This window comes from Peromyscus leucopus, chromosome 20 (assembly GCF_004664715.2).
Source record: "Peromyscus leucopus breed LL Stock chromosome 20, UCI_PerLeu_2.1, whole genome shotgun sequence".
Lineage (NCBI taxonomy): Eukaryota > Metazoa > Chordata > Mammalia > Rodentia > Cricetidae > Peromyscus > Peromyscus leucopus.
The window spans coordinates 5,463,132-5,481,790 of record NC_051080.1 but is presented as its reverse complement, the minus strand read 5'-3'; the positions used below and the strand labels follow the sequence as shown (position 1 = coordinate 5,481,790).

Below are 18,659 nucleotides of genomic sequence, written 5' to 3'. Positions count from 1 at the left end.
ACTCACAGAGATCCATCTGCTTCTGCCTACTGAGTGCTGGGATTAAAAGCATGAGCCGCCACTACCACACAAATACCCTTTTGAAAAGGTAATAATGCTTGATTTCTCAAGCTTTTTGAAATTATTTAGCCCACTCAATTCCAACTCCATGGTGACCTATAAATCCTGTGCCTCACTGGCCAAAGGAAATGTCAGTTATGGTAATTCTTCAGAACATTACCATGGTTACTAGAACCCAGTGCTCCGGAGTAGACATTCTGAAAAGAAGGAGGCGCTGAGATGGCTTTCTTCAACTTATATCTATTAGGATACCAACAGTCCCTTCGGTCTAAAAAGAGAAACGCAACCAAAGAAACAAGTAAGGAGAATTTAGTGCAGTGGGACAGAGGGCCATGCCTTTCCTAGACACTTCCTAGTCATTTCCTTTCCTCACAGGCTTAGAGATGTATCTTTCATTATCAACTATTGCCATAGTTAAATGTACACAGCAGGGACAGTAGCCATTCAGCTTCACTTTGTTATTTCATCTTTTTAAGATACATAGTTTCAACCAGGCGCCAGTGGTGGCACACACCTTTGATCCCAGCACTGGGGAGGCAGAGGCAGGCGGATCTCTGTGAGTTCCAGGCCAGCCTGGTCTCCAAAGCGAGTTTCAGGAAAGGTGCAAAGCAACACAGAAAGACCCTGTCTCAAAAAACCAAAAAAAAAAAAAAAAAAAAAAAAAAGTGAACAGAAGAAGACTTCTACTACTACTGTATTAGTCTAGAGTCACAGAACTTACAGAATGAATCTCACTGTGTATACATATATAAAGGGAATTTATTGGAAGACTAGCAGGCTGCAAAAACCAATCCGACAATGGCTAGCTGTGAATAGAAATCCAAGTAGCAGCTCAGTCCCAAGAGGCTGGGTGTCCCAGCTACTCTTCTGTGTGCTAGAATCCTGAAGTAGACTCCAATGCCAGCAAAGGAATAGATGTGCGTATATAGGCTTCCAGCAGAAGGTGTGGCCCAGATTAAAGGTGTGTCTTCCCATCTCAAGATCTGGATTAAAGGTGTGTCTTCCCATCTCAAGATCTGGATTAAAGGTGTGTCTTCCCACCTCAAGATCTGGATTAAAGGCTTGTATCTTCCCACCTCAAGATCTGGGTTAAAGGCTTGTGTCTTCCAGCCTCAAGATCCAGATCAAAGGCATGTTGTCTTCTTGTCTCAAAATCCAGATCACAAGTGTGCCCTCCATTTCTGGATTGTAGTTCATCCCAGATATAATCAAGCTGACAACCAAGAATAGCCATCACAACAATAGAGTAGCTGACTCTCTAATGAGGAAGATCAGTAGTCATACAAAATCTGTAATATAGTATATGATTTAAATTAAATACACACTGTTAACCTCAAAGGAGTAAATACCTGATACTATAAGTTTGGAAAATAAGAGCTCCAGAGACAAGATATTCCCACAGGAAACATCTCCAGAACCAAGTGTGAAAGGCTGATTGAAGTTGATCAGGTAAACAAGAAGGGAATTAGCACTGAAAAAGGAATGGAGACTGAGGTCCATATTAAGTAAATTCCAAGGATTTGGACACAATGAAGAGTAAAGTAGGCACTAGGAAGCAGACCTTGAAAACAAGGTCAAGGCCAGCTAATTGAGGATGCTACCAACATTGAGAAATATTTTAATTTTATAGGGAACTGCTAAAGAATTTGAGTGTATATTTGATCTGCATTATATTTACAATGACTGCCATGCCTCATAGAGATGTTGCGGGATTTTTTTTCCCGGTTTTTCGAGACAGGGTTTCTCTATGTAGCTTTGCGCCTTTCCTGGAACTCACTTTGTAGATCAGGCTGGCCTCAAACTCACAGAGATTCACCTGCCTCTGCCAGCACTGGATTAAAGGCGTGCGCCACCACCACCTGGCTATGGCAGGATCTTTGATCACACTGTGAACCCCAAGATTGTGTTATTTACTGGAAAAAACCTGTTTCTAGTTGTGGTATGGCTCAGCCCTAGCACAGACCTTTAATCCAAGAGCTTTCCGCTTGAATATTGTCAACAGGATTAAATAAAGTCAACCATAGGTCAAGAGGTGGAGCAAGCAACCAGTTGGCAGGAAGTGAACACAGAATTATGAAGAAAACGCCATAGAGAGTAAGAGGGAGTCAGGAGGACGGATAGAGAGATGCACAGGGAGGAGAAGGGAGGACCATTCAGTGTGAGGAGGGTGATTGAAGAGATAGAAGGAGAAGGCTTCTGGGACATTAGCAGAGGAGGAAGGTCAGCTGGGTGCTTTCTCTGCCTCTGAACTAGCAGGCTTTCACCCCAGCATCTGGCTCCTGAGACTTTATTGGTAAAATCAAATGATTGAAATTTTGTTAAAAAACATTTGGCGCTCCATCTCGTGGCACAGACAGAGAAATCATGCCAGCTGTGGACAAACTGAGAAACCATCAGATTTGGTGAGACACCTGGGAAGTCCTCAAGGAGAGAATCAAGTAATAGTAAAAGGAAAAATCTTTCCCACGTTAAGGATGAGAAATGTCATAATTAGGACCCTGTAGCCATCTGTGCTACTTCAGATGGCTTGAAAATAGAAGCAGAAAATGAAAAGATAAACAACCTAGCTGAGATTCACAGAATACCAATTATAATTAATACCAGTCTGGTAATTCATATTTTATCTTTAATAGCCATAGTGGTTTTTTGTGCCAAACATGAAAAGTGGATTGACAAGATAAAAGCCTTAGAAAGACATATAAATGACAATAAGAAAAATACTCAGACACAGACAAAGGAATTTAGATAAGAACCTACTGCATCACTGCATGATAAAACTGAAGAGGGGCGTCCCAAAGTTGTTAGAAAACCAACCTTAGTTTATCTAGTTACTAGACAAGAATGACCAGCAGACAATAGGCACCCCCAAAGTTATGAAGAAGTTAAATGGAATCCTATAGAAATATTAGCTTTGAGGAGATTTAAGGAAGCAGTCATTTTTTATGATACTCATTCACCCTATGTGGAGCAGATATTAAATTCATGGGCAACTCAAAACAGAATTAACCCCCAAGACTGGAAAGATTTGGCAACAGCAATATTGGAAGCTGGCCCTCAGTTACAATGGCGAATATGATGAAAAGAAGAAGCTAGGGCCATAGAACAACAAAATATGTTAACTTGACACAGGCTAGAGTCATCCGGAAGGAGGAAACCTCAGCTGAGAAAATGCCTCCATAAGATCTGGCTGTGGGACATTTTCTTAATTAATAATTGATGGGGGAGGGCCCAGTCCACTGTCAGTGGTGCCATCCCTGGGCAGGTGGTCCTGGGTTCCAAAAGAGAGCAGGCTGAGCAAGTCATGGAGAGCAAGCCAATAAGCAGCATCCTCCATGGCCTCTGCATCAGCTCCTACCCCCAGGTCCCTGCCCTTGTTTGAGTTCCTGTCCTGACTTCCTTCAATGATGAACTATGATATGAAAGTGTAAGCCAAATAAGCCCTTTCCTCCCAAATTTGCTTTGGTCATGGTGTTTCATCAGCAATAGTGACCCCGACAAGGCAGTCCTCTATGAGATGCTCCTATTTACCCATTCTGGTATTGTAGTATCAGACGCCAGAGGTTTGGCCAAATTGGTGACCTAAATAGAATTTAAGGCTAAAGAACGAACTTCAAGGGGCTGGAGAGATGGCTCAGTGGTTAAGAGCACAGACTGTTCTTCCAAAGGTCCTGTAGTTCAATTCCCAGCAACCACATGGTGACTCACAACCATCTGTAATGAGATCTGGTGCCCTCTTCTGGCCTGCAGGGACACATGCAGACAGAACACTGTATACATAATAAATAAATATTAAAAAAAAAAAAAAAAAAAAAAAGAAAAAAAAGAACGGACTTCAAATATATTACTCCTGCCCACTACTTACTTCCCTCAGCTCCAATTTTATACATTCCAGGTACCCCCTTAAGATACAGACTAGGCTGGGGAGATAGCTGACCATGATAAAGTGTTTACTGTGAAAACACAAGGACCTGAATTTGAATCCTCAGCATCCACATAACACACTGAGGCAAAACACAGCTGTAAACCCAGCACTGGGGGATATGGAGACAAGCAGATCTGCAGGGCTCACTAGCCAACCCAAACTGGAATGGTGAGGTCCAAGTTCATTGAGAGACTATGTCTCAAAAAAACTGAGGTGGGGGGATAGGGAGAGATGACTCAGAGATGCTCTGCAGAGGACCTGGTTCAATTCCCAGCACCCACATGGCAGCTCACAACCATCTGTAACTCCAGTCCAGCAGATCCAACACTCTCTCCTGGTCTCTGCAGGTGCCAGACACACAAAAGGTGCACAGACATACATGCAGGTACAACATGCATACACATAAAAATTAAATTATAAAAATTAAGACAGAGAGCAATAGAAGAAGATACCTGAAGTTGACCTCTGGCCTTCACACACACACACACACACACACACACACACACACACACACACACACACACTTGTATACATATGTAATCCCAGAATCCAGGAGACTTGGCTGGATGACACAAATTCAGTCCAGCCTGGGCTACAAAGTAAAGCTTGGCCAACAGACTGACCCTGTCTCAAACAAACAAACAAAAATACAGAGAGATGACTTCCACTTAATAATTTTTTTTTAGTTTTTATTTTATGGGTATGAGCATTTTGCCTATTTATAGATTTGTGTGCCAGAAGCCAGAAGAAGGCATTGGATCCTCTAGAACTGGAATTAGAGACAGTTGTTAGGTACCATGAAGATACTAGGAACTGAACCCAGGTCCTCTGCAAGAGCAACTAACTAGCGTTTAATAAGTAACCATCTGCTTTGTGCGTAAGAGTTCTATTTATGAACATAGAATGACTTTCTTCAAACCTCATGCAGTTTCTCCAGATGTAGAATTCTACATCTGGAATTCTGAAGGGGTAGCTTTACTCCTCCAGCTAGATGCCTTTCTTTCTGAAACGTCGTGATTCTCTTCCCTAGTGTTCTGAAACACTGTGATGGAATGTAGTGCAGCCCTTTTCATGCATTGAGACCGACAATCACGGCTCTTCCATCCTAAAAACCCATGCCGTTCTTTCCTGAGGAACTGTGCTTCCTTTTCATTGTTCCCTCACTCCTATCTTTTTCAAGTTCTCATTCGTAAGCTATGAAACCTCCCGAGTTGATCCTCTAACTTATTAAATTTTCCTACATATTTTTATTATTACTTACTCATTGTCTGGCTTCTTCAATATCATCTCCCAACTGTCATTGTTTACTATCTATTACTGTGTAGCAACTTACCTAAAACATACAGACTTAAACCTATAAACACAATTTCCCCAGTTTCAGAGGCAGCTTAGCAGCTGAAAGGCTCTGCAACAGGCTCTTTCTTAACGGCTGCAGGCAGGATATAAGGAACAGCAATCTTATGTGGCCAGAGTTGGGGCTGGACAGAAGGAGCTATTGCTAAGATGTCTGGAGGCCAAAGCCTCTCTAGTAATTAACAAGACAACTCAGTTTCTATCCATATGGGCCACACCATAGGCTGCCTGAGTGTGCCTTTTTCTTTTCTTTCTTTCTTTCTTTTTTTTTTGTTGTTGTTGTTTTTTGCTTTTTGTTTTTTTTTCGAGACAGAGTTTCTCTGTGTAGCTTTGGAGCCTGTCCTGGAACTCACTCTGTAGACCAGGCTGGCCTCAAACTCATAGAGATCCACCTGCCTCTGCCTCTGCCTCCCTAGTGCTGGGATTAAAGGCGTGCACCACCACCAGCCAGCTTGCCTGAGTGTTTCTATGGCAGCCAACTTTCCCTTGATATGGGGGGGGGGGATAGATAGATAGATAGATAGATAGATAGATAGATAGATAGATAGATAGAAAGATGGGTGGATGGATGGATGGACAAATGGATGATAGACAGATAGTCAAAAGAACACAAATGAGTTTTTTTTTTAAAAAGATTTATTTATTTATTATGTATAGTGTTCTGTCTGCATATACACCTGCAGGTCAGAAGAGGGCACCAGATCTCTTTATGGATGGTTGTGAGCCACCATGTGGTTGCTGGTAATTGAACTCATGACCTCTGGAAGAACAGCCAGTGCTCTTAACCTCTGAGCCATCTCTCCAGCCCCCACAATGAGTTTTTATGATCTAGTCTCAGAAATAATGGTCACGTTTATCTTTTCTATCACACTGTTGCTTGGGTCTTAAATGTCCCTCTGAGCTCCATGTGCTTAAAGGCTTAGTTTTCTGGGCGGTACTATGGAGAGATGCGTGAACCTTTGGGGTGACTAAGAGAAGTCTTTAGGTCATTGGGAGTGCTCAAAGGGATTGTGGGATCCCTGTCTCTTCCTCTTTTGCTCCTTAGCAATGAGGTAAGTGGTTTTGCTCCACTCTGTACCCCTGCCATAATGTATTACCTCACCAAGGGGATCCACAGTCAAGTAATCATGGACCAGTACATCCAAACCCGAGAGCCAAAATAAAACCTTTTCTCTTTATAAGTTGATTATCTCGAGCATTTGATGGCAGTGGTAGAAAGTTAATTAGGCCGGGCGGTGGTGGCGCACGCCTTGAATCCCAGCACTTGGGAGGCAGAGCCAGGCGGATCTCTGTGAGTTGGAGGCCAGCCTGGGCTACCAAGTGAGTTCCAGGAAAGGCCCAAAGCTACACAGAGAAACCCTGTCTGGAAAAAACCAAAAGAAAGAAAGAAAGAAAGAAAGTTAATTATCACAACTTAGAAGAGAGTCACCACACCAAGAAGAAGAAAATATACATGAATCTTAAAGAGTCTTATTAATAAAAACAAACCTGGAGCCAGGTATTGGGGTGAATGCTGGAAGATCAGAGAAGCAGAACAAGCCACAGTTTCCTTACCTCACCAATTCCTCAGCTGATCCTGTTTCCTCAGACTGGAAGCCTCTCAGTCCTTATCCAGAATGAATCTCAGCTGAACTGTTGCTTAAAAGCCTAAAAGCTTAACCAGCTCTAGTTCCTGGTCCTCACGCCTTATATACCTTTCTGCTTTCTGTCATCACTTCCTGGGATTAAAGGCATGAGTCACCATGCCTGGCTGTTTCCAGTGTGGCTTTAAACTCACAGAGATCCGGATGGATATCTGCCTCCCAAGTGATAGGATTAAAGGTGTGTGTGCCACCATTTTCTGGCCTCTATATCTATTGGCTGTTCTGTTCTCTGACCCCAGATAAGTTTATTAGGGTGCACAATATTTTGGGGAACACAATATCACCATAGGAGTAAGCACACCTCCAGGAGTCTAATCAAGGCTTGAGTTCTGCATTTAGCAAGCACGTCTCTTTGGTCTCCTTCTGTGTGAAATGGTTCCACTGCTTTGTTTTGCGGCACTGACATTTCTGTAGAGTACAGGCAGGACATTTTGCAGAGTGTTCCTACACCTGGGTTTGTCTGATGTTTCTCATCATTAGATCCGGTCTAGGCATTGGGGTGAGGGCTGAGAAGTGACATCAGAACATCCAGTCAGGGGCTCGTGGTGTTATTTTATCCCATTGCTGGTGGTGTCTGCTTTGGCCACTAAAGGTGTGCGGTGGTTTTGTCCTGTGTCAAGTCACTGCTGTCCTTTTATGAGTGATAGCACTTTCTAGAATGATACTTAACGATGGGTTGTTTGGGGGTACTGGGCACTTCTCACATGCACTCTAGAGCAGCATCTCTAGTCTTGGGGTGATACTTGGAGGAAAGGAGAAAAATGACATTTTTTTAAAATTCCCTCAGATGAATGGGTGAATGGACAGACAGATTGATCTATAAATTAAGAATAAACAAACAGGAGCAGGAAAGATGGCTCATCAGATAAAGGTGCTTGCCTCCAGGCCTCACAATATGAGTTTGAATCCTGGGACCCACACTGTGGAAGGAGAGAACAGACTCCCCCCATTGACCTTTGACTTTTTGCAGTGTGTGCCTGTGTGTGTGTGTGTGTGTGTGTGTGTGTGTGTGTGTGTGTGTGTGTGGTGTGTGTGTGTGTGTGTGTGTACAAATGAACACTGTTACCGTTTTATTGTCAGTTATTAAGTTCTTCCTGCGCACACTCTGTAAGCTAAGCTTTATTCCGGGTGTGTCCCTCCAGGAAAAGCATGGCGGCCACATATAGTGCTGCCCACAGCTTCAGGCACTCACTGAGAGACCCAGCGCGTGCTTCCTGCACACAGAGAGGGACGCATGTTCTGCCACCCAAGCAGCCTGACTGTTGTCCTGACCTCCTGTACTAGCTCTTCAGTCTGTTCTACAGACTCAGATCGGTCACATTGTGCCTTGGCCCCTCAGCCAGCCCTTCACCAGCAGCGACGACGTAAGCAAACCTATTCACAGTCGCTCCGCTTCCCTAACGCTCTTACTACCATGGTATATTTTTGTCACAATTTTTCCTTTGAAGGTTGGTTTTTTTTTCCTTTCCTAGTGGGTGTCAGTGTATTAAACATTCAACTCAAAAGAGGTTCCTCAACGTTCCCTTGTTATAGTCACAATGAAAACTCATAGAGATGAGTCAACGCATGCTGTCAGATATTCCCCCAGTCCCTGAATCCTTCCTTTCTTTTCCTCCTGATTGAAAAAAAAATACAGTTCTTGGAGAACTGGCTGCCTGGGTTCAGTTCCCAGCACCCATATGGCAGCTCACAATGTCTATAACTCCAGTTCCAGGAGATCCAGATGTCCTCCTCTGGCGTCCAGGGACACCGCACAGTGTCCATACCCTCAGGCACACACATACATATAAAACAAAAATAAATCTTTTTTTTAAGATATTCAAACCAAAGAGGAAAGGGGATAGGGAGCCTTCTTCCATCTATCATTAGTGGCAGAGCCCAGGTTCCATCAGGTACCCAGAGTGGTGTAGTGTGGAAGGGCTAACGCTATACAAATTTGCTACACTTCCGTTCCCTCGCCTGTAAATGGAGATAACGTCTACCTCTTTGTTCTAGAGATTAAACAGTGTGAGCCATGTGTGATAACTCATACCTGTAATCCCAGTGCTTGGGAGGCTGAGACAGGAAAGACTGTAAGGGCGATCCGGCTATGCAGTGAGTTCTAGGACACATGTAACTTAATTGTTTACATGTAGAGTATAAACGGACTGGGGAAATGGCCCGGTGGGTAAAGCGCTGTAAGGAAAACCTAATGACCTGAGTTTCAATTCCCATAAAAGTCTGTTGCAGCCAGGCACACTCCTATCACCCCTATGGCAGAGACAGGTGTGGTTCAGTCAGCCTGGCATATGCCGAGGTGAACGAGAAAGACCTCGTCTCTAGCAAGGTGGAAAGCAAGAACTGACACCCAAGGTTGTCCCTTGAGCCCCCCCCCCACACACACACACACACGGAGAGGGGCAGAGGGAAGGAGGGAGACGCTTTTCCAATCCTACCTGCAATGTCCTCTGCTTAATCTAATCTTCCAGGCTTCTTGGTCTCTCTCCGAGATAAACTGGGAGACAAGCTGTGCCACCTGCATACTCCAGCAGAGGGCACTGTAGTTCTGGCTTGTCAAACATGTATGGCGCAGTTCAGCCAACAAGGCACTTGGCCAGAGACCCTCTGCTTTTGTAATGTATAGAACGACTGTATGGAACGGTGTCTTGCAAACCTAGACATACTTGTAACTGCATGGGCCACTAAAATTTCATTCCCAGGAAACCAGATAGGGAGATGTTCCTGCATTTCACAACTAGTGTTGAAGCCTCTAAAATGGGCCCACTTCCACGCTGGTGACTTTGCCTCTCGGCCACTTTTCCTACAGAGGCTCAGCCTTTCCTCAAGGCTCTTCCCCGGTGGGGCTGACCCAACTCAATAGGAGAGTGTGACCAACTCAGTCCCAGTCCTTTCGGCTTCCAATGCTGACGTTAGGAAATTACATCCGGCATTCAGAAAGGCTCTCCCTCTGGATCAAGGCCATGATATCGTATCCTCTATCCAGCTCAAGTCTGTTCCAGGTGAGCGAACACACTTGCTGAATCCCCCACCCCAATCCGCTGTGCACATCTGGAAGGGGACCGATGCCTTCCGTCCAAGTTCTCCATCTCTCCTGGAAGCCTCAACAGAGCTAGTTCAAGGAGCAGTTGCGTGTGGTCAGGAAGAGTCAGGTCCCCGGAGCTACTCAAGTTGAACTCATGTTTCTGCCACGTGTGAGTTTGTGACCTCAGGCAAATGACTAAACTTCTCCGTGCCTCTGTCTCCTTTTGTAAAATAACAGCCTCTGCTTTACAGAGCTGTGCAGGGTGCACTCGTATTAGCCCTCTTGATCTCTAGAAAATCCACTTTACCTAAGTCGCCTGAAGCACTAAGTCCGTGTACTGCTCATGTCCATCTGTTTTCCTACACTCAGACTCAGCAGGCATGCCACTAAAGATACAAAGGAACTGGCCCCATATGGCAAACATACCCTGAGGATCTGGTTCCCTGGGCTCATGTCCACTTCCTCCCAAAGCACAGACAATTACCTCACATCAGGGAGACACTAAGTACAAAACAGCCCTCTGAACATACTTCAGCAAACCATCTTAATATGCCCAGGTCAATTTCAAGGATTTAATACTTCCATTTGATATGACCTTGTAGATAGGGGTCATTTTTTTTTCTTTTTTAAAAGTTATATTTTTATTTTATGTGCACTGGTGTTTTGCCTGTACATATGTCTGTGTGAGGGTGTGAGATCCCCTGGAACTGGAGTTACAGACAGGTGTGAGCTGCCATGAGGGTGCTGGGAATTGAACCCAGGTCCTCTGGAAGAGCAGCCAGTGCTCTCAACCGCTGAGCCGTCTCTCCAGCCCCCTCGTTTCTCAAATTAAAAAAATATTTGTGTACATGTGTGTGGTCTGGATGTACATGGTATGCGTACATGTATGTGTGGATGAGTATGCCTGTGTTCACACGGAAGCCAGAGGAGGGCACCGGATGTTCTGTCTCTACCCTGCTCCTTGGAGGCAGGGTCTCTTGGTGAATTTGGAACCCCCACTTTTTGTCGAGGATTGCAGCCATCAAGTATCGGTGACCCCATTTTTATCCCCTCAGTGCTGGAGTTACAGGCATGCATGGGGCTATACCCAGCCTTTCTGCGGGTGTAAGGATAGGAACTCTGCTTCTCATGTGTTCAGCACAGTAAGGGTTAGTACAGTAACGCTCCTAACTGCTAGGCCAGCCAGGCAGCTCAGGAGTCATGGTAGTTTGTTTATTTGTGTGTTTGTTTTGTGTGCATGGGTGTTTTGCCTTCGTGTATGTCTATGTGAGGGTGCTGCATCCCTAGAATTGGAGTTGCGGACAGTGGTGAGCCACCATACAGGTGCTGGGAATTGAACCCGGGTCCTCTGGAAGAACAGTCAGTGCTCTTAACCACTGAACCATCTCTCCAGCCCCCCAAGTCATTGTGTTTTTACGTACAATAGCATAGCATTTTCTCTCATTCTGATCTTGTACGAATTTCTAGTCAAGAGGTATTACTGTTTGTAAACCAGCATGCCAAGACAATTGCAGATAATGTGCTGGATACTGTCATCATTAGGACTGAAGAATCTGGAACCCACCCTTCGTCTACAAGTCAGACTTCAAGGAGTCACTGAGTCTGTATTCTTCAACTGAAAATATTGGAGCCAACCAGCCTTGGTTCCAGCAGAGGCATGGAGCCAAGGTATGGATAACTAGATTCTAGGGCCATCCCTGGCTCACAGGACACCCTATAGTGCCGAAAACTCTGCAGCATTAATTAGGATGAGTACAAGGTCCACCCACGTACTCTCATATTACCAAGGATGTCTCCAAAGTGCAGTCAAAGCATTAAATGTGGTTTTTATGGTGACCCCCAACTTATGGCCCAGTTCTAAAAGAAGCTATTTACAGTCATTACCATCTATTTCCCAAGCACCATTCAGGACGGCATCAATTAGCTGTGTGAAGAACTGTGATACCACCTGCCAACGAGATGTTGATTCAGCTCCCCCATCACAGACGAGTCCATGCATCATGTCTTGTATAGAGAACATTCCTCAGTAACCATGACACCCACCCTTCACCACAGGCGCCTTTTCAAACCTGCGAGTTTATGGGGGGAAGCTGTAAGTTACCAAGCATATCTCCCAGTTTGACCAAAAGAGAAATGGAAGACAAAATCAAATGAACCCCAGGAGCAAGGTGTATGCGTGATTCAAGTGGCAGGCATCCAAGTGGGTGAGACTGGGGAGCAGACTCCAGACGTAGCTGCCGCCCATATGGGAAGCTGAGAGCCTGCTGCCTGAACTCTTCGAAATCACAGAGAACATCATCTGGTTGTGTCTCAAGAACAGCCTGACGCCTAAGGACCAGACGGCGCTCTTGCTGTCACCTGCGTTTGGAACCATAATTTACTCTCATCCCAGACCCCGACACCCACTAGAAACACGCCTTCCTTTACTCCTCATTACTCCCCAAGGCACTGCTACTTGTCCTCGGACATATTGCTACTTCTACCTTGATACAGCTGAACAACCAGGCTCAAGTGATACCATTTCCAGGAAATGACCCCTCATTGCTGGAACCTACGATTAAGTACAGATCAGTGCCTGCTTCCGGCCAGGATCCCCAGAGCAGCACTCTTTCTTTTCTTTTTTCTTTTTTTCTTTTTCTTTTTCTTTTTTTTTTTTTTTTTTTTTTTTTTTTTTTTTTTTTTTTTTTTTGAGACAGGTTTTCTCTGTGTAGTTTTGGTGGCTGTCCTGGATCTCACTCTGTAGACCGGGCTGGCCTCGAACTCACAGAGATCCGCCTGGCTCTTGCCCCCACCCCCCCACTCCTTTCAGGACTGCCAACCTCTCTTACATCTTCAGCTTTTACAGAGGGGGCATTTAAATTGGGCCTCCCTCTGGTGGTGTCGTCAGTTCTAGAACGTTCAAGATCGACTTTGGAGGACAGAAAGGAGAAGGGAGGAGAGAGAGAGAGACGAATGAGTGAGGCCGAGGAAGGAAAGAGGGAAACAAACCATGAGGAGTCGGGAAAGAACTCCACAGCAGAAGCAGCACCCTCCCCCTTGAGATGAGTCAGCGATCCTCACAGTTTCCAGAGGGAACGGTAAATCTGATCTAGTCCCTGACAAACACTAATAAGAAAGGAAAGTAAAAATCGGATGGAGTGGGTCAGAGCCACGGCTCTGTGAAGCAGAACAGAGACGCTTAGAACAGAAGATGAAGAGCTGGGTCTTGGGAGCCTGGCTAGGGGAGAAGGGGCCACCGCTTGGGTGACAACAGGGGTGGACATCTTGGAGCAACCCTAGACAACACCCTAAGCCATGCTGTTCTCCATCATCAAGTCGTCACAACCCGCTCCTCTTCAGGGTTCTGAGGCCCTGGGCATTACGGTGGGCACCGCTGGCTCCGAGGACACAGTGCTGTGTGCCCGCCCCCTCCTCCCCCACCGCCCCCTCCCCCGTGACCATCACTAGCAAAAGCTCCTTGCAACTTCATCTTTACCTCAAAATAGAGACTGTGCCTTAAATCCCAGCACTCAAGAGGCAGAAACAGGCAGATCTGTGTGAGTCCAAGGCCAGCCTGGTCTCCATAGCAAGTTCCAGCCCAGCCAGGGTTACACAATGAGATGCTGTCTCAGAAGAAAAGTAAAATCCAGATGTGTTTAAGCCCAGCCTGTTTCACCTTGCCTTGAGAGGCCAGGGGAGGTAGAGCTGGTCTTCTGTGAGATGTCTGCTTTGTAAGAGCTAAACCCCGCCCCCCAACATGACGGACACTGTCTCCCACTACACAACCTTCCCAGGTCCTCCAAACCCCTGTCCTTCTCCATATCACCTAGCACTCCAGGCTCCAATCAACAGAAAGCTTCCTCACTCTCCTACACTTCTGGAACACTTGCCATCCTGCAGCCTGAAGTGCCTTCCTAACTCTGCTCAGGCCCAGGAACTGCTTATCCTCCAGTACTTAACAATAACTTCCCCTTTCAAACCATTTGAAGTTCTATAAACATGTCAGTCTCAGGAGAGTCTGCGCCCAGATAAGAAGTCATTTTTTTTTCCCACCTACAGTAGTCCTAAATACCTGGCCAGAATCCCGAGTCCTGTAGGAAGCCACTTAAAATCTGGGAGTCAGGGAGAAATGGGGAAGGGTTCTTGTAAACACAGTTCTTCCTTCCTCCCCCTTAACTCAGGCTTGATAACCTGACTCCTGGGATGCTGAGAATTGAATGTCAGCAGCTAGGAAAGATCCCTGCTCTGCACCTGGTTGGCATGGAGACCAGGAAATCAAAGAATAAAGTAGCCCCATTTGCCAAGCACTCAAGACGTGCCCTCTCATTTCAGACCAGGAGAATGGAGTGTCTAGGCTTCCCCCGATTATCTCAACAGACGGTAATTATTCCGTACACCAGAATAGCCACGAGAGGTACCAGGAAGCTGTACGGAAGACGCTGTTAAAAACATGTAAGTACCTTGACGCGGGAAACCACGAAATGAGCCTGAGTCCCTAAAGAGTGACTAGGGTGTCATATGGTGATGGAAGAGGGGATGCTGTCCTGTTCTGCGTCCTCCCAGAACTGTGAGGACGATGGCACAGAGCTGCGACAATGTAAGTGCTGGGTTATTGTCACACTGCTCCCGCTGAGGAGTGGAGCCAGCAGAGTCATTGGAACTCAGCTGAGACACCAAACAAGCTGGGTGACCTTGGGGACGTCCCTTTGGCCGGCTAACCTCTCGCAAGCACTAGAAAATGGGAGCCCTTTAACTTTGGAAAAGCAAGTCGGGCAGGCTCTCAATGCGCACAGTCTGATGTAGGAACCTTCCAGGAACTGTGTTCTCCGAAGAAAGCCATGCCTGGGGCTGAAGAGAAGGCTCAGTGGTCAAGAGTGCTGGCTGCTCTTCCCCAGGAGCAGAGTTCTGTTCCTAGCACCCATGTGACAGTTCACAACTGCCTGTAACGCCAGCCCCAGGAGATCTGACACTCTCTTCCAGCCTCCAAGGCTCCCTCATGTGGTAAACATTCGACAGACACACATGCACACACAAATTAAAAAAGAAAGACAGAGAAAGCCATTCCCAGGACTCTTCCCTCCTTCCCTTCCATGTGTCCCTCCCTCTTCTAGTAAATTCCGACTTTGCTTCATTAGAAAAGGACAACCCCTAAAAGGTCACAATCTGCATTCCGTTTATGTAATTAATATTCTCACAGTGACAAGGGTCCAGAAATGAACAGGTCACTGTACCAGAGGCCACCGAACGGCAGCTCTGCATGTTTGGGATCTCTTACAATCCAAGACAGCTTGGAATCCTCCTGTATTGTCTTTGTGTATCAATGCCCTAATTGCGGCAGGGTACTGTGGTCCTGTAAATGTCACCACTAAGGGTCAGGGAATCTCCCAGTAGTATTTCTCATATCTCTGTGACTCTGTAATTATTTCAAACTAGGTCCCCGCAACCCTGTTCCGGGCACGGTCTTTCAGTGCATTTCACTCTACCACCAGGCTATATCACCAGGCCTTCTTTATATTCTTACTTTGAGACGGGCTCTCACTAAATTGCTCAGGCTGGAACTTGTGGTCCCCCGGCCTCAGCCTTCCAGGTAGCTGAGATCAGAGGCCTGTACCACAGGTTAGGCCGGAATTAAAAGACTTCAGAGATCAAAACAGGCAAAGGTTAAAAAGGGGCACTTAAGTTGTTTCTAATGGCAAAAAATCATCTCGAACGTATTATTAACTAATAGGAAAAGAATGATGTAAAAATGGTACATTTCATCAATAAATTAAGGACTTAAAAAACTCCCAAGACTACAGAGCAAACCAGAAAATATCAGGCTGTAATTCGACCTTAAAAATATGAAAATTGGTGGGCATGGCAGCGCATGCCTTTAATCCCAGCACTCGGGAGGCAGAGGTAGGAGGATCTCTGTGAGTTCGAGGCCAGCCTGGGCTACAGAGCGAGATCCAGGACAGCCAGGGTCATGCAGGGATCCTGTTTCAAAAACCAAAATAAATAAGTAAATAAAATGTAAAAACATTAGGTGGAGAGCAACAGAGGAAGACATTCAACATCAGCATCTGGTCTCCACACACACAGGAAGGTGTGGGCACACCTGCACACACCCATGCACACACACACACACACACACACACACACACACACAGGAAAGTGAGCACACCTGCACACTCATGCACACACACACACAGGAAAGAGTAAGCACAGCTGCACACTCGTGCACACACACACACACACACACCTTAAGGAGATTGCTCAGTTAGTAAGGGGTTTTTACAGCAAGCATGAGGACTTGCATTTGATCCCTAACGCCCATGTAAAAAGCCAGGTACGGAAATGCACACTCACAACTCCAGAGCTGTGGAGGGCAGGGGTATCTCCAGGGCCTGTGGGCTGCCCTGCCAACTCAGCCTAATCACTGAGCCCTGGGTCCCAGTGACCGACTTTTGCTGGATGGCTCCTTGGGAACCTCTGGCCTCCATGTATACACCTGCACACACGTGTACCTGTATAGGTACACCACCTTCACACACACAAACATCTTGTACAGGGTCTTGAGCAACAGGAACTTGGTAACAGCTGTGTGTGGTATCTCCAAGTGGGGTGGTATCATCGGTTAGTTTCAGGGAATGAGCAAAGGAAAGCATTATTTCAGGGGAAATGAAATGGGAGAGAATGATTCAGAAAAGACACTTGAACTGGGTGGTGATGGCGGTGGTGGCGGCGGCGGCGCACCCCTTTAATCCCAGCACTCAGGAGGCAGAGGCAGGTGAATCTCTGTGAATTCGAGGCCAGCCTGGGCTACAGAGAGCGTTCCAGGACATTCAGGGCTGTTACACAGAGAAATCCTTTCTTGAAAAATAACAAACAAACAACCACTTGAATCAGTAGATCCATCTTGTACACATCTCAGTGGGTTGCCTACTTAATTTCCCACTATCTTAGGACATTTTAGAGATGGGCTTACTTAGCAACAGGAAAAACCAAGACTAAACCATCTGACCATGAAGTGTGTGAGATGCTGGAATCCGGAAGTGAGGTAGGGTGTGGTGAACACATTCCCAGGACCTCTTCCTCCGGCCACAGCAAGTTGCTGGATGGCGCTTTCTATCCTGAGACAAAAAAAAAAAAAAGTGAATCTGGAGAAATTCAATAACCTGCCTTTCTTTCCACCCAATCAGTCCCCAATCAGGTCTTCAGAGTCCCAGTGACTGATGCTCAGAACTTCAGCTTCTGGCGGCCCCAAAATCCAGGCGTGCGTCCAGAGGAAGCCATCCCATGGATGCAGGGTCCACGCCATTGTCTCATTAAAAGCCCAATGACCAGGTTAGGCTGAGTCGGGTCAGGGTGGGAGACTGGGGGAAGTTCTCCCCCCCCCACCCCCGCCCTCACTGAAACCCATAGTATGTTTCAACTCCACTTAAAGAGCTGATAGTAAGCTGGGTGTGATGATGCACAACTTTAATCCCAGCACTCAGGAGGCAAAGGCAGGTAGATCTCTGTGATCTGTGAGTTCAAGCCCAGCCTGATCAACAGAGAATTCCAAGACAGCCAGAGCTGCATAGAGAGACTCTATGCAGAAGCAGTGGAGTGAGTATCAGAGAAGAGATCTGAGGCTTATCAGGGAGAGTGGGCCTCAGACCCTGGGCAGTGTGGTCTCCACACAGTCTAGTTTGAGATCTGTCTGCTTTGCTTGGTGGGTGAGAGACTTCTGAACAGGCACAGAATCAACATCTCTAGCTTTCCTGTGGGCTCCCGAGGATGTTTCTGCACCCACCAGCATCCATTAGCTGCAGTCATCCTCGGCAGCCCTACTTCATCCCCCCACCCCACCCTCACCCCTGCCCATTCTGCGCAGAGGCAGCGGTGAAGACCATTTTTAAGGATGCCCCCTTCCCCTTAGCCTGGCCTGGCTGAATCTGAGACACTTTCTCTCTCTTCCAGATATATGGATCATTCTATTCTCAACGATAAGACCTTCACTCTATACTGAGGAGGGGTGACGGTGGCCCAGTCCTCAGGCTGACGAGAAGTGGGAACGGAGCAGGAGGAAGCACAATAAACAAACAGAACTGAAAGGCACCGCTTCACACTGGGTGTGGGAGGCCGGGGAGTTACCCCAGGGCCCCAGACTCCTGCGAGAGCCGGTGTGTGAGGTTCCCGAGGAGGCCAGATCTTGGTCGGAGAGGGGTGGAGGGGCTGGAACACTGGAAGGACAACCACACGGGTCTTGACCTAATGCCTGACGGGGGTCAGAGTAAGCATCTGGGAAGACACATTTGTCCTCGTGCTACGGGAAGACCCAGGGCAGTCACGCCCTCTGAAGACACTGCCGCTGTATCCTGACAGGCAGAAAAACCACAGGAAGCCATTAGGTCACAGGTGAGAGCAGCCCAGATATCCCAGGGACAAGAGCTGGCCAGCTGCACCAGGCTTTGTCGCCTCTGACCCCAACCCAGGGCCCAGAGAGTTGCAAAGAACAGGACTTTTTTTTTTTTTTTTTTTACAAAGAGTTTGATTTTATTGATATTTAAATATATTAAATATTTCACTGAAATACATGGTACACCACCCTCCCCCACTCCCACAGTGGTTACATTTATAAAACCAAAGCCCATGGCCTCCCGTTACCCCGACACCTCCACCAACCGGTGAGGAAAGGGGCAACGGTGGGTGACTC

The 18,659-nt window shown here is 46.5% G+C and overlaps 1 protein-coding gene across 1 annotated transcript; it reads left to right on the top strand.

Moving 5' to 3' along the window:
* Tex49 (testis expressed 49) lies at window positions 1–18,053 on the top strand. The gene is made up of 4 exons (XM_028891872.2): window positions 1–358; window positions 14,312–14,431; window positions 17,161–17,305; window positions 17,924–18,053. Exons 1-4 carry the CDS (start codon window positions 280–282, stop codon window positions 17,970–17,972), a joined length of 393 nt encoding a protein of 130 aa, XP_028747705.1. The 5' UTR covers window positions 1–279; the 3' UTR covers window positions 17,973–18,053.
* Window positions 18,054–18,659: the final 606 nt, after the last annotated feature.